Genomic DNA, 15,803 nt, shown 5'->3' on the forward strand with positions numbered 1-15,803 from the left:
CTGTTGTTCCATGTCCAGTTCTAACTGTTGCTTCCTGACCTGCATATAGGTTTCTCAAGAGGCAGGTCAGGTGGTCTGGTATTCCCATCTCTTGAAGAATTTTCCACAGTTTATTGTGATCCACACAGTCAAAGGCTTTGGCATAGTCAATAAAGCAGAAATAGATGTTTTTCTGGAACTCTCTTGCTTTTTCCATGATCCAGCGGATGTTGGCAATTTGATCTCTGGTTCCTCTGCCTTTTCTAAAACCAGCTTGAACATCAGGAAGTTCACGGTTCATGTATTGCTGAAGCCTGGCTTGGAGAATTTTGAGCATTACTTTACTAACATGTGAGATGAGTGCAATTGTGCGGTAGTTTGAGCATTCTTTGGCATTGCCTTTCTTTGGGATTGGAATGAAAAATGACCTTTTCCAGTCCTGTGGCCACTGCTGAGTTTTCCAAATTTGCTGGCATATTGAGTGCAGCACTTTCACAGCATCATCTTTCAGGATTTGGAATAGCTCTACTGGAATTCCATCACCTCCACTAGCTTTATTCGTAGTGATGCTTTTTCTAAGGCCCACTTGACTTCATATTCCAGGATGTCTGGCTCTAGGTCAGTGATCACACCATCGTGATTATCTGGGTCGTGAAAATCTTTTTTGTACAGTTCTTCTGTGTATTCTTGCCACCTCTTCTTAATATCTTCTGCTTCTGTTAGGTCCATACCATTTCTGTCCTTTATCTAGCCCATCTTTGTATGAAATGTTCCCTTGGTATCTCTAATTTTCTTGAAGAGATCTCTAGTCTTTCGCATTCTGTTGTTTTCCTCTATTTCTTTGCATCGATCACTGAGGAAGGCTTTCTTATCTCTTCTTGCTATTCTTTGGAACTCTGCATTCAGATGCTTATATCTTTCCTTTTCTCCTTTACTTTTCACTTCTCTTCTTTTCACAGCTATTTGTAAGGCCTCCCCAAACAGCCATTTTGCTTTTTTGCATTTCTTTTCCATGAGGATGGTCTTGATCCCTGTCTCCTGTACAATGTCACGAACCTCAGTCCATAGTTCATCAGGCACTCTATCTATCAGATCTAGGCCCTTAAATCTATTTCTCAGTTCCACTGTATAATCATAAGGGATTTGATTTAAGTCATATCTGAATGGTCTAGTGGTTTTCCCTACTTTCTTCAGTAAGTCTGAATTTGGCAATAAGGAGTTCATGATCTGAGCCACAGTCAGTTCCCGGTCTTGTTTTTGCTGACTGTATAGAGCTTCTCCATCTTTGGCTGCAAAGAATATAATCAATCTGATTTCGGTGTTGACCATCTGGTGATGTCCATGTGTAGAGTCTTCTCTTGTGTTGTTGGAAGAGGGTATTTGTTATGACCAGTGCATTTTCTTGGCAAAACTCTATTAGTCTTTGCCCTGCTTCATTCCGTATTCCAAGGCCAAATTTGCCTGTTACTCCAGGTGTTTCTTGACTTGCTACTTTTGCATTCCAGTCCCCTATAATGAAAAGGACATCTTTTTTGGATGTTAGTTCTAAAAGGTCTTGTAGGTCTTCATAGAACCGTTCAACTTCTAGCCAGTATTAACACCTTGTGAAGGTGAAGGTGAAGTCGCTCAGTCGTGTCTGACTCTTTGCAACCCCGTGGACTATAGCCTACCAGGCTTCTCTGTCCATGGTATTCTCCAGGCAAGAATACTGGAGTACATTACCATTTCCTTCTCCAGGGGATCTTCCTGACCCAGGGATCGAACCCAGGTCTCCCACATTGGAGGCATCTATCCTATCTATCATTTTCTTTTTGATTGTGAAGTATCTGGTATTAACACCTTGTTAGCCAGTATTAACAACTTGTAGCCAATAGTAACAGCATGATGTTTATCACTCTACATTTTTCTGTGTTATAATCTTACACAGTAGGTATATAAAATTTTTTTTGAGGGAGGAGAACAGAACATTATTTTCTTTTATGAAAAAGAGGATCATACTATTTGTATTATTTTGGTTTTTGTTTTTTTGTTTTGTTTTTGTATTTTGCTTTACTGTATTATTGATATCCCACAAGATTAGTACATACAGGTATAATGCTTTAAAATGCCATTAATATTCCATAGTATGTACATTTTATTCATACATATTATGTTCCTTTTGCCTTTTGAGCATGACCTTTTGTAACATTCATTATATAAATCTGCCCTCTTAATCTTTTAGGAAACCTAATAAAAGAATAGAAGTAGTCCAACTGAATGATGTGATGGACACTATGCTAGAGAGGGCTGGTGTGGAAAATCAGGAATATACAGGGCCAACCAAGGTAATTGCAAACATCAGTGAAAACTAGTGGTTAAGAGCATTTGCTCTGGAGGTGAAATGCTTGGATTGGAATCCTGACCCTGCCATTTATTAGCTGGTGACCTTGGGCAGGTCATTTAATGTATTTGTGCCTTGATTTCCTCATCTGTAAATTACAGATAATAATATTTACCTCATAAGGTTGTTGTGGAGATTAAATGACATGATGAATGTAAAGTGCTTAGGACAGTGCTTGACATGTGGTAAACACTGTATAATTGTTTATTATTGTTATTGCATTTTAACCGAATATAAGGCACCATTGATTATAAAACCCTTATTTTATGTTCCATTAAAAAACACGCCAATTAAGCCATGCTTTCTTACCACTTGTACTTTTATTTTGCACCTAATGAAAGAGCTTTTTCAGTCTTACATAGATATAGATTTTTTTTCTTTATGGGGCTATTTCTCTTCTGTTTTGTAAAGTTTTATTTTTATAGAATTTGAAATTTGTAGACAAGTTCAGTATAAGGCACTCCAATGTAATCTTCACCCAGATTCATTAATGGTTTACCTTGTGCCCTGTTTGCTTTATCATTCTCTTTCTCTTTCTCTAAACATCCTCTATGTGTATGGGTTTTTTCCTGAACCATTTTAGAGTAAGCTGGCAACTTCATGCATCTTTATCACCAAACATTTTAGGGTATGTTTCCTATGAATAAGGACATTCTCTTACATATCTATAATATAGTTATCAAAATCAGGAAATTTAATGTTGGTATGATAATGTTATCTAATACAGGTCATTTTCAAGTTTCAAATTTTATTAATTGTACCTGTAATGGCTTTTATAGCTATTTCCCCCTCTATTTCAGAATCCCGGGTCACACAGGACTTTTAGTTGTCATGTTCCTGAAACTGTTCTCTGGTTTTCTTAACTTTGATATCTACAGAATGTTCCTCAATTTTGGTTTGTCTGATGTGTAATTATTTAATTCAGGCTTTGTATTTTTGGCAGGTATAACATAGTAGTAATATTGTGACTTTGTCAGTGCATCATATAAAGAGGTACATGATTAGACACTTTATTAACGTATCATTTTTATATATATTTATAAAGAAAAATGTAAGTGAACAAATTAATCTAGGTATTTCAAAAACTTACACTAGAACTTCAGAGTGCTTACCCCCTAAGATGTCTTTTACTGGCAAGACTCTAATAAATACTGATTGTCTTACTAATCTTTTGCCAGATGCACAAACTGCTTCATATACTAAAGAAGGAACAGACCATTTATAACACAGTATTTCATGAACTGATTCGACAAGTCAGTGTGGACTGTGCAGATAGAGGAGAGCTACTGTCCAAAATCAGGTTCGAGTTGTCACTGGAGTATCCCAGTTTCCTCCTGAATTTTGTAGAGTAAAAGTATATTATCTGAGAACTTCTTTAAGTTGATTTCTGTTGGGATGTTTGACACCTCCTCTTTTAGGATTGGGAATGAAATGTGAAAAAGTAGAAAAAGATAGATTCTGAAGACAGAGCAGTCTGGTTTTAAATCATCATCTAGGTGTATGACCTTGGTAAAGATCTGTACCTTAGTTTTCTTATCTGTAAATGAGGATAATAGCTATGTGAAAATTTTCATTTGTCTTTTTGTTCACTTGTGAATGCTATTTACTGAGTGTCTACTATGGGTCAGGCATTAAGATGCTTCATAGAATTGTGGTGAGGTTTAAATGAGAGCACAGAAGTAAGTAGGTGCTCAACACAAATGATTATTATAGATTATGGTTATAAATACTATAAGTACTATAATTCTTCTTCTTATGACTATAGTGCTTTCCAAAAGCTGAAAGGAATAGTGGAATGCTGGGTTCTGATTACATATCTGCAGCTTACTTGCCCTGGAACCATAGGCAAATGATTAGATCTCTCTGATTATCTGTATCTCCTGAATGGAAATTAACAGTATACGTTTGCCCTATTTGTCCACTGTCTGCTTTGTGGAAACAGAGTGTGCCTCTCTGACAGTACTCATTAACTAGAAGCAAAGCCATTAATAGGAGACTGATCGAGATTAGAATACTAAGGAGTAAGTAGTTGGAACACCATCAAGAGCTGCAGAATGCCAAATCAGAATGAGGATTGGGACAAATGAAGGCTGAGTTGTCACTCTAAGAACAAAGTCAGGAAGGACAGATGAGGAATCAATTGGAGAGGAACTAGATGACTGTGTATCCAAAGTTTCTTTAGTGAGAGATTGATGTGAGTGGAACTCTTCCAGCTGATTTTAGGAGTTAGCTTTTACAGGCCAAAATAGGGTGGGGCCCTGTTCCAGGAAGTCTAGACAGAAAGAGATAGGGAAATCAAAGCCAGAATTGTTTAACAAAAATTGAGTCAGACACTAGGGAGACAAAAATACTAACTTCCAAGTGCCAGCAATAGGATCAGAATAGGGCTTGAAATGGGCTTCCCTGGTGGCTCAGAGGGTAAAGAATCCTGCAGTGTGGGAGACCTGGGTTCAATCCCTGGACTGGGACAGTCCCCTGGAGAAGGGAATGGCAACCCACTCCAGTATTCTTGCCGGGAGAATCCCCATGGACAGAGGAGCAACAGTCCATGGGGTTGCAAAGAGTCGGACACGCTGAGCAAATAAACACAGCACACAGGGCTTCAAAGCTAAGCATTTAGAATAGGGTAGAGTTGGAGTTAAGAATACAAAGTAGGTGGGGATAAACAATGAGGTTTCAGGATGATTGCTGGAAACATTCATGATGTGTTTGAGGAATAGTGAAACACTTTATCGGTTCAGCGTCATCTAATGTACGCTCTTCTGTTGTGGTAGGAGTTTTTTTTTGAAGAGCTAGGGCTCACCTTCAATGAGGAAGACATCTGTTGTCCTCAGGCTGGTATCTTACAGAGTCCTCCCTGTTTCACAAGATTTGGGGAGGATCCAATAGATATCCCCAGCAAATGGTAACACGTCGAATGCCCCAGAAATACTCTGTATCAGCCCCTAGCTGTTTGCTTGTCCGTTTCTTTGTCACTAGTTTCCTGCTTTATGTCTTTCTGATCAGCTTGTGTGTGTGTCTTTTCATGCAACTCAGGCCTGTTGCTGTAGCAGGAGGGTTTCATATGAAACAGAGGTTCATAATAGCTGTTTTTTATAAGGGGAAGAATAACTGACAGATTGGTTATAAGCTGAGTAAGACTCACAGAAATAGGGTTACCACAGTAATTATTTTTGGTTGACACTATCTATGTTTATCTCTGCATGCAGGCACCTGACTTTTTTTCCGGTTGTTATTTTTTCCAGGATTTTATGGGAATTTTCAAATATACACATAAAAATGGAAAGAATTTTACTGTGAGCACACATACATCTAGATTCTGCCATTAATATACTTTTCTTGCTTTATCGCTTATCTGTCCATCTAGCCATCCTGGTATTTATCCACCAATTTTGTGTACTTAAAAGTAAAAGGCAGACATCAGTGTATTTCCCTTAGATACTTCAGCATGTATATCATGAATCAGTTCATTATCTATTTGCCATTTTGTTTCTTCTGAGTCTCATTCATGATGGTTTAATTGCATAAGTGTTTTCCAATCTTTGCTTGCTTAATTTGGCTAATCTTAACCATGAAATCCTTAGGATGTAAATGATGGATGCTTCCTGGAGAGATGATTTGCATTTTTTCTCTTCTGGAATCCTAGCTTCCTCCTACTCCCAGGTTGCCTGCTTTGAAGAAAGCCCAAGGCTTGGTCTCTGGGGCCCAACATTAGCACTTGTACTGGGCTACCTCTAATCTTGCGTTTTCCTAGTGAATAATTTTTACTGGTTACACTTCCCACTCCATTGTTAGCTTACTGTATTTAGTTTGTTGCTGTTGTGTTTTTTTTTTTTTTTTTTTCTATTTCTAGAGGCTTGTGTTTCTTTCTGCGAGTGAAGTAATACTTCAGAAAGTATGCTTTATCATGGATATAATTGTGTGTGTGTTTTGTAAATAATTAATTTATTTTAATTGGAGGATAATTACTTTACAATATTGTGGTGGCATCTGCCGTACATCAGCGTAAATCAGCCATAGGCACACATGTAACCCCTCCCTCCTGAACCCTCCTCCCCCTCCCTCCTCACCCCATCGCTCCAGGTTGTCTCAGAGCACGGCTTTGGGTTCCTTGTGTCATACATCAAACTCTCACTGCCTGTCTGTTTTACATATGGTAATGCATATGTTTCAGTGCTATTCTCTCAAATCGTCCCATCCTCTCCTTCTCCTGCTGCTACTCCTGCTGCTGCTAAGTCGCTTCAGTCGTGTCCGACTCTGTGCGACCCCATAGACCGCAGCCCACCAGGCTTCCCTGTCCCTGGGATTCTCCAGGCAAGAACACTGGAGTGGGTTGCCATTTCCTTCTCCAACGCATGAAAGTGAAAAGTGAAAGTGAAGTCACTCAGTTGTGCCCGACTCTTAGCGACCCCATGGACTGCAGCCCACCAGGCTCCTCCATCCATGGGATTTTCCAGGCAAGAGTACTGGAGTGGGGTGCCATTGCATTCTCCACTCCTTCTCTTACTGTGTCCAAAAGTCTGTTCTTTATGTCTGCATCTCCTTTTCTGCCCTGCACGTAGGATTGTTGGTACTGTCTTTCAGATTCCATATGTATACGTTAATATATGGTATTTCTCTTTCTCTTTCTAACTTACTTCATTCTGTATAATAGGCTCTAGGTTCATCCTGTAGTTGTGTTTTAATGGAAAAGCCCTTCAGAGTGTGTTGTTCCTATATCGCCATGAGGGAAAATCCTAAAAAAAGTGTTTTAAAAATTGATGCTTCCCAATGAATGAGCTGCACACTGAGCTGATGAACTCCCTGTCACTTTAAGTGTGTAAGCAAGGGGTAGATAATTCTTTTTGTCAGGGGGTGAGAGATTCAACTAAATGATTATTCCAACTCAAAGATATTATAATCCTGGGGTCTCAGTGTTTAGAATATAATACCTAGATCACTTAAAATAAATGAAGACTTCTCAGTTATGGTATTCATAGTTTATCATCTAGAATCATTTCCAAATATTTTGTTTGATGTTGTTCAGAAGCAAGAGAAATTACTTACTGTACTTAGGGACTTACAGTTGGTGTCCTTTAACATTTTGGTCAATTTGAGAAAAGTGGTTTTATTCATGAATTTAATTTATAAAAGTCCCACTGTATTCAAGATACTGTCAGATGTTGTAAATGAATAAATATGTAAGACGTAATTTTTATCCTCATAGAGTTTCTAAATTAGAAGAAGAAATAAAAGAAGTCGTTATTTTGTTTTACATCTCAGACATTATGTTCCATAGTTCATTCACTCGGCATTCAAAATTCATTCAGGAGCATGGCAAGAATTCACAGCCTAGTTCTTTTTCTAGCTTGTTCTTCGCACATAGCTTTTATGAGTGTCTGTTCACTATTTCTTTCCTTAAAATTATTTTTCTATCTCACATATTTTCTGGCTCCTTTTCCTTTCTGCCTGATGTCTTGTTTTCCTTTTTCTCACGCAGAGAGCGGTACGTACAAATGCTTGACCAAATTGCCCGGCAGATGATTGACTTCTACAAAGACATGGTAACTCAGCGAGTGATGGACCAGCGCATTTTAGAAGAATTGTACAATTTTAAGAATGTTATTGAGGAACTGACCAGGTAACAGCTGTGCTTATCAAAGCTTTGTCTCTAAAGAGAGTAAAAGATACCCAGGGAAAGTAGAATGAGTAAAGGACTCTCTTACTCTCATTTCATTTTTTGCAACAGAAAGGCCTAGATAGAGATGTAGAGACATGGGTTACATAGGTTAACACAAAACTAGGGCTCTGTGTGTATGTATTTGATAGGGAAAAGACTCTTGTTCTTCCTTCCAAAATAGAGATGCTTATCTTAATCTGGTTTACAGAGCAGTGCCATGATTATGGATATTAAAGTTCAAATCCCGAAGAGAATAAGCAGTATGTATAATAGCTATCACATTTTGTGATCGGCTAACCTTGTGGCAAGATGTTAGTGGCAGGAGTGAAAACAATAGAATAGACATGCCAGAGGGTAGGATAGAGCAAGCCTTAAGGCCTTGGCTGCCTTCACTCCATTCTAGAGAGCTCTCCACATCTTCTTTCTGCCTCTTCTAGCCTGTCTGATTCCATGGCTAAACCTGGTTAGAGTTCACTTGAATGAACACTAGATTTCTTGCCTTGGTTTATAGGGTAGAAAAACTGGGAAGAGATATAGACATGATAACTGAGAAGATTCCTGAGTATAAATCTGATTTCCTAGGCAGAAACTTTTTCAAAATCTTCAGCTATGACCGTAAAATTGGCTTGCTCTATTTCAGGGAACTGTGTCTGGTTCGGGCACATGATATAAAATTAACAAAGGAAGCAGAGAAGGCCCACAGAGATTTGGCACAAGCTCTTTTAGATGCTGAAAAGAATGCCAGGTGAGTTACCAAATGTTAGCCATTATGTCATATTTGCTTCACGCCTTCTTTCAAGAAATAAAATTTTTTAGAAGAATTTGAAGGTTTTTAAAATTACGGCAGTTCCTGAAGGAGTTAATATACATAAAGCTCACTGTATATGTTAACTCTTTCACATACTGTTGTAATACACATCTTGTGTCTCCTTGTATGAAAGTTTTCCAGGGATGTAAAACCTAGAAGTGGAATTATGGGTCATGGCATATTCTAGCCTTGTCTTGCTCAGTTCAGTTCAGTTCAGTCACTCAGTCATGTCTGAGACTCTGCGACCCCTGCGTGAATCGCAGCACACCAGGCCTCCCTGTCCATCACCAACTCCTGGAGTTCACCCAAATTCGTGTGCATTGAGTCAGTGATGCCATCCAGCCATCTCATCCTCTGTTGTCCCCTTCTCCTCTTGCCCCCAATCCCTCCCAGCATCAGGGTCTTTTCCAATGAGTCAACTCTTCGCATGAGGTGGCCAAAGTATTGGAGTTTCAGCTTTAGCATCAGTCCTTCCAAAGAACACCCAGGACTGATCTCCTTTAGGATGGACTGGTTGGATCTCCTTGCAGTCCAAGGGACTCTCAAGAGTTCTCCAACACCACAGTTCAAAAGCATCAATTCTTCGGTGCTCAGCTTTCTTCACAGTCCAACTCTCACATCCATACATGACCACTGGAAAAACCATAGCCTTGACTAGACGGACCTTTGTTGGCAAAGTAATGTCTCTGCTTTTGAATATGCTATCTAGGTTGGTCATAACTTTCCTTCCAAGGAGTAAGCGTCTTTTAATTTCATGGCTGCAGTCACCATCTGCAGTGATTTTGGAGCCCCCCAAAATAAAGTCTGCCACTGTTTCCATGGTTTCCCCATCTATTTCCCATGAAGTGATGGGACCGGATCTGGCTAGGTGTTACCAGATACTCCCCAAGGTAGTTGTACCAGTGTATCCTCTAATCAGTGTATGAGATTTCCCTTTTGCACATATCTTTTATAGTCTTATAAATATGAAAATGTATCCAGTTTTTGTTTGCATTTTCCAAGTTAGTAGTTAGTAATGTGCGTCTAGTTCTCTTTTAGATGTTAGTGACTCTACTGAGGTCCTAATGTTGTTATTCTATTTCAGGGGCTTAGCTGACTTTTTCTGTAAAGGGCCAGATGGTGAGATACAGTTTCTAATACAACTCTGCCTTTGTAAATGTGTGCCATTGTAGTGGACAATACCAGAACATCACAGTGTTCCGATAAAATTTTATTTACTGACACTGAAATCTGAATTTATAACATTTCCATTTACTACAGAATATTATTCTATTGTTTTTTAACCACTGAAAACTGTTAAAAAGTAAATCAAATACATAAAAAATTTTTAAAGTAAAGTTCTTAACTCATGGGGTATACTAAAACAAGCGATGGGCCAGGTTTGACCCACAGGCTGTAGTTTTCTAACTTCTATTCTATTTCACTTTCTGTTAGAGTTCTGATTACTAGGAAGCTCTTGGGTATGTATCAAAAGATACATCTGATTGCATTTTAATTTCTTATTTAGTTGATTTAAAATATTATCATAGAAACAGTACGTGTGCCTTTTAAGAAAATCAATAAATACAGACAATCAAACATAAATTTTAAAAAAATCACAATTTCACTCCCTATAGATTACTACTGTAAATACCTTAGTGTATATTCTTATGGATCTATTTTTCTATGTATATGGGCATATGTGCATTGTTTAAACCAAAATTGTATTGTACATACTATTAGCCTGTTTTTTCAGTCAATAATCCATACCTGTTTTTTTTTTTTTAAACTTTATTTATTCGGCTGCACTGTGTGGCATGTGAGATCTTAGTTCCCTGAGCAGGGATTGAACCTGGGACTCCTGCATTTAAAGCATGAAGTCTTAACCCCCGGACCACCAGAAAAGTCCCCACCCAATTCTTATTTGAACGTTCTTAATTATTCCTGAAATTAATTTTACATTGGGTTGTCCAAACCAGTACCCAAGCTAGTACCACACATTGTATCTTATTCTCTGTGCCTTTTAATCCAGCATTATCTTTTGCTTTTTTTTTAACATGTTAAAGAGTGACCGTATTTTCTAAATGTCAAGAAAAACACAAATTTATACAAAATATAAATTCAAAAATAACTTTCTGACTTGTAATCTGTTTTATCGCTTGCTAGAATGAGGGGTACCTTGATCATCTTTTGTCCGCTGAATGTACTACTGTTTTCTGTAGCTGAGTCATCCTTGTTATCTTAGTAAATAACTACCTTATACTCTGTCTTTTATCCTCTGATCTCTGGTACTACCTCTCTATTCTCTTTCTGAGCTGATGACCTTGCTTTCTTAAATACAGAAGGAAATTGAAGACAGAGCTCAGTTCTCTCTACATCTCCCCACCCCACTACATCTGTGTTCATACATTCATGCTTTCCTTCTCACTATGGATAAACTGTCTCCTTTCTAAGGTCAGTCTCTCCACTTGTGTCCTATTACATCCGCTCTTAAGTACTCTTGATATTTTCAGCAAATGTTCCCTCTTTCTCCTGTATATTAATATTTCCCTCTACTTTATCAGTCACATCAGTATATAAATATGCCGTAATTGCTCTCATCTTAAAAACAATAATAACAAAAGAAAACTACCCTTCCCTAGACCCAAAAGCCATACATAAACACTTCCAAGTCTCTGAGCATGACAAATCCCCTTCCAGCTGTGGCTTCATTTCTCTGTTCCGCTTACAACAGACTTCCTCAAAAGGTTGTCATACTCCTTTTCTCCACTTTCTGTCCTCCCATTATCACTTGAACCCACTCCAGTCAGGCTTTCGACCACACCATTCCACCAAATTGCACTTGTCAGAGTCACCATTGACTTCTGTATTATTATATCCAAAGGCCCATTCTCGATTCTCATTTAGCTTGACTTACCAGCAGCATTTGTCATAACTGACCAGTTGCTTTTACTTAAAACAATGTCTTTTAGTATATTATGCTGTCCTAGTTTACTCCTTTACTCTTGGCTCCTTCTTATTGATATCCCTTACAGGTTCCTTTCATCTCGCCAATGTCTATTTATTTATTTATTTAATTGAAGTATAGTTGATTTACAGTGTTGTGTTAGTTTCTGTTGCAGAGCAAAGTGATTCAGTTGTGTGTGTGTGTGTGTGTGTGTGTATCAGTTCAGTTCAGTTCAGTCACTCAGTCGTGTCTGACTCTTTGCGACCTCATGAACTGCAGCATGCCAGGCCTCCCTGTCCATCACCAGCTCCTGGAGTCCACCCAGACTCATGTCTATTGAGTCGGTGATGCCATCCAACAATCTCATCCTCTGTCGTCCCCTTCTCCTCCTGCCCTTAATCTTTCTCAGCATCAGGGTCTTTTCAAATGAGTCAGTTCTTCACATCAGGTGGGCAAAGTATTGGAGTTTCAGCTTCAACATCAGTCTTTGCAATGAACACCCAGGAATGATCTCCTTTAGGATGGACTGGTTGGATCTCCTTGCAGTCCAAGGGACTCTCAAGAGTCTTCTCCAACACCACAGTTCAAAAGCATCAATTCTTTGGCAGTCAGCTTTCTTTATAGTCCAACTCTCACATCCATACATGACTACTGGAAAAACCATAGCCTTGACTAGACGGACATTTGCTGGCAAAGTAATGTCTCTGCTTTTTAATATGCTGTCTAGGTTGGTCATTACTTTCCTTCCAAAGAGTAAGCGTCTTTTAATTTCATGGCTGCAGTCACCATCTGCAGTGATTTTGGAGCCCAGAAAAATAAAGTCTGACGCTGTTTTCACTGTTTCCCCATCTATTTCCCATGAAGTGATGGGACCAGATGCCACGATCTTAGTTTTCTGAATGTTGAGCTTTAGGCCAACTTTTTCCCTCTCCTTTTTCACTTTCATCAAGAGGCTCTTTAGTTCTTCTTCACTTTCTGCCATAAGAGTGGTGTCATCTGCATATCTGAGGTTACTGATATTTCTCCTGGCAATCTTGATTCCAGCTTGTGCTTCCTCCAGCCCAGTGTTTCTCATGATGTACTCTGCATACAAGTTAAATAAGCAGGGTGACAATATACAACCTTGACGTACTCCTTTTCCTATTTGGAACCAGTCTGTTGTTCCATGTCCAGTTCTAACTGTTGCTTCCTGACCTGCATACAGGTTTCTCAAGAGGCAGGTCAGGTGTTCTGGTATTCCCATCTCTTGAAGAATTGTCCACAGTTTATTGTGATCCACACAGTCAAAGGCTTTGGCATAGTCAGTAAAGCAGAAATAGATGTGTTTTTTTGGAACTCTCTTGCTTTTTCCATGATCCATCGGATATTGGCAATTTGATCTCTGGTTCCTCTACCTTTTCTAAAACCAGCTTTAACATCTGGAAGTTCATGGTTCATGTAGTGCTAAAGCCTGGCTTGGAGAATTTTGAGCATTACTTTACTAGCGTGTGAGATAAGTGCAATTGTGTGGTAGTTTGAGCATTCTTTGGCATTGCCTTTCTTTGGGATTGGAATGGAAACTGACCTTTTGCAGTCCTGTGGCCACTGCTGAGTTTTCCAAATTTGCTGACATATTGAGTGCAGCACTTTGACAACATCATCTTTCAGGATTTGAAATAGCTCAACTGGGATTCTCTTGCCTCCACTAGCTTTGTGTGTGTGTGTGTGTGTGTGTGTGTGTGTACATATATATATATATATATATATATATATATATATATATGTATAAGCTGGAGATAGAATATATATATAAATATACTTTTTCATATTCCTTTCCATTATGGTTTATTATAGGATATTGAACATAGTTCCCGTTTAATACAGTAGGATCTTGTTTATCTGTTTTATATATAGGAGTTTGTATCTGCTAATCCCAAAGTCCCAGTTTATCCTTACTCCATTCCCTTTTCCCTTTGGTTAACCATAAGTTTGTTTTCTCTGCCTACATCTCACCAATTTCTAAGTGTTGGCGTGCTCATTCTTGGATCTTTCTTCTTTCTATACTCATTTCCTAGGAGAATCTATTCAGTTTCCTGGCTTTAAATGCCATCATCTATATACTCTCAATTCACAAATTTCTATCTCCAGCTTCACCCATGTACACCAATTTTTATCTCTAGCTTCAGTCTTTTCTTTGAATCCCAGACATGTATTCAACAGACTTAACGTTTTTGCTTAGATACTTAACATTTCCAAACTGAAGTCCTGTTCTTCCCCCTCAAATCTGCTCTTCCCACATTCTCCTCCCCTTTCAGTTAATGGTAACTCCCTCCTCCTAGTTGCTCCAGCAAGAAGTCCTGGCATTATCCTTGATCCCTTTTTTCTCTCACATGTCTCCATTAGCAAATTCTGTCAGCTCTCCTTTCATTATATATACAGAATCGTCACTACTTTAAGTACTACCATCTTCATGTCTTGCCTGGGGTATTACAATAAACTTCTAAATGGCCTTTTTACTTCTGGCTTTACACTCTGTGAGTCTGTTCTCCACACATCAGCCAGTGTGATCTCTTAACACTTGACTCAAATGATGTCATTTCTCTGTTCAAAATTCTTCAGTACCTCCCTATCTTACAGTAAAAGACCATTTTAAAAAAATCACAGGACTCCTCCTACCAGAATTTCTCTGACTTCTACTTTGTTCTAAATCTGCTTGTCTTTGTGCTGTTCTTTAAACACACTACGGTGGCCTGCTTTAGGTCCTGGAGTCCTTCTCCCCCAGGCAGCTGTATGGTTTCTTCCCTCCTTCTTTTGAACCTTTGCTCAAATGTATTGTCAATACGGTCTTTCCTGATCCCTCTATTTAAAATTGTAATACACTTCATATTCTTAATCCCCTTTATCTGACTTATTTTTATCCACAGCAGTATCACTACTTAATATAGTATGTTTTACTTTAATTTATTTATTAGCTCTTCTAAATAAACTTTATAAGGGCAAAATTTATTTTTAGTTTTTGTTTAGTTTTGAATATTACTTGGGATATAGCAGGCACTAAACAGATATTTGTTGAATGAATTAAAAAAATAAACTAGACCTTCTTTTGTGCTAATGTCCATCATAAGAACAAAACATCTTCTAAAATCAAAGAGAAGGGGAAGAAAAGAGAGGAAAAAGGTCTCACTTTCTTTAAACATTGATGGTTCTGAAGTAGGATGGTTCATGTTTTGCATGTGATTAGAAATTACAGGTAATATTTTTATAATGATTATTTTGTTGAAAATTTGGAAAATACAGACACACATAAATAAGAAAATAAAGAACATTCACAATTCTTTTAGAGTTAACTACTATTACTATTTCATTATGTTTTTCTTTTTTCTATGTATTTTTTTTAAATCATAAAGCTGAATATAGACCATTATAATTTGGGTTTTCTTGTTTTATGTTTTACACAAACATTTTTCCTACAGTATTAAGTATTAATACTTTATTAAGTATTAATTATTAAGTCTTATGTTACTATATTATATATTATATAAAATATTAATTAATGCTAATTAAGTATTAAGTATTAATACAGTATTAAGAACATGATCTTTAATTAGCAACAGAGTATTTTCATCAGAGAGCTACATTCTGTATTTTATTTGGCCAGTCCATTGTTTTTGGACATTAAAGTTATTTCTGCATTTTTTCTTTGGCTGTTATAAACAAGGGTCATTAATTTTAGTGCATAGCTAGTGCATTAATTTTAGTGTGTAGCTGTTAAGCTTATAGCTTGTTGAATTTTTACGTGTATATTCATCTGCATGTATGTGACATCTACGGTGATTAATTTTTTTGCAGTTTGAACAAGTCGAAGCCTCCGAATAGAAGGAGGCTTTAGGAGCTGATATTAGTGGCTAATGGCTTTCAATGAAATCAGAAGAATTTTATGTCACTAGCTTTTTATTCTTTCGGAAAAGTTAGTGTCCTTGTTGTTGTTTAGTTGCTAAGTCACGTGCAACTCTTTTGAAGCCACATGAGCTGTATCCCACCAGGCTTCTCTGTCCATGGAATTTTCCAGGCA

General features: G+C 37.9%; 1 protein-coding gene across 1 annotated transcript in view; it reads left to right on the top strand.

Moving 5' to 3' along the window:
* AXDND1 (axonemal dynein light chain domain containing 1) overlaps positions 1 to 15,803 on the top strand; it is a 78,981-nt gene that overhangs the window by 12,709 nt on the left and 50,469 nt on the right. Inside the window, exons 8-11 of the mRNA XM_027565459.1 lie at positions 2,201 to 2,303; positions 3,538 to 3,659; positions 7,839 to 7,979; positions 8,659 to 8,763. Coding sequence (XP_027421260.1) covers positions 2,201 to 2,303; positions 3,538 to 3,659; positions 7,839 to 7,979; positions 8,659 to 8,763 — 471 coding nt within the window. The remainder of the gene's footprint in view (positions 1 to 2,200; positions 2,304 to 3,537; positions 3,660 to 7,838; positions 7,980 to 8,658; positions 8,764 to 15,803) is intronic.

This window comes from Bos indicus x Bos taurus, chromosome 16 (genome assembly GCF_003369695.1).
Source record: "Bos indicus x Bos taurus breed Angus x Brahman F1 hybrid chromosome 16, Bos_hybrid_MaternalHap_v2.0, whole genome shotgun sequence".
In the NCBI taxonomy this organism is placed as follows: Eukaryota; Metazoa; Chordata; class Mammalia; order Artiodactyla; family Bovidae; genus Bos; species Bos indicus x Bos taurus.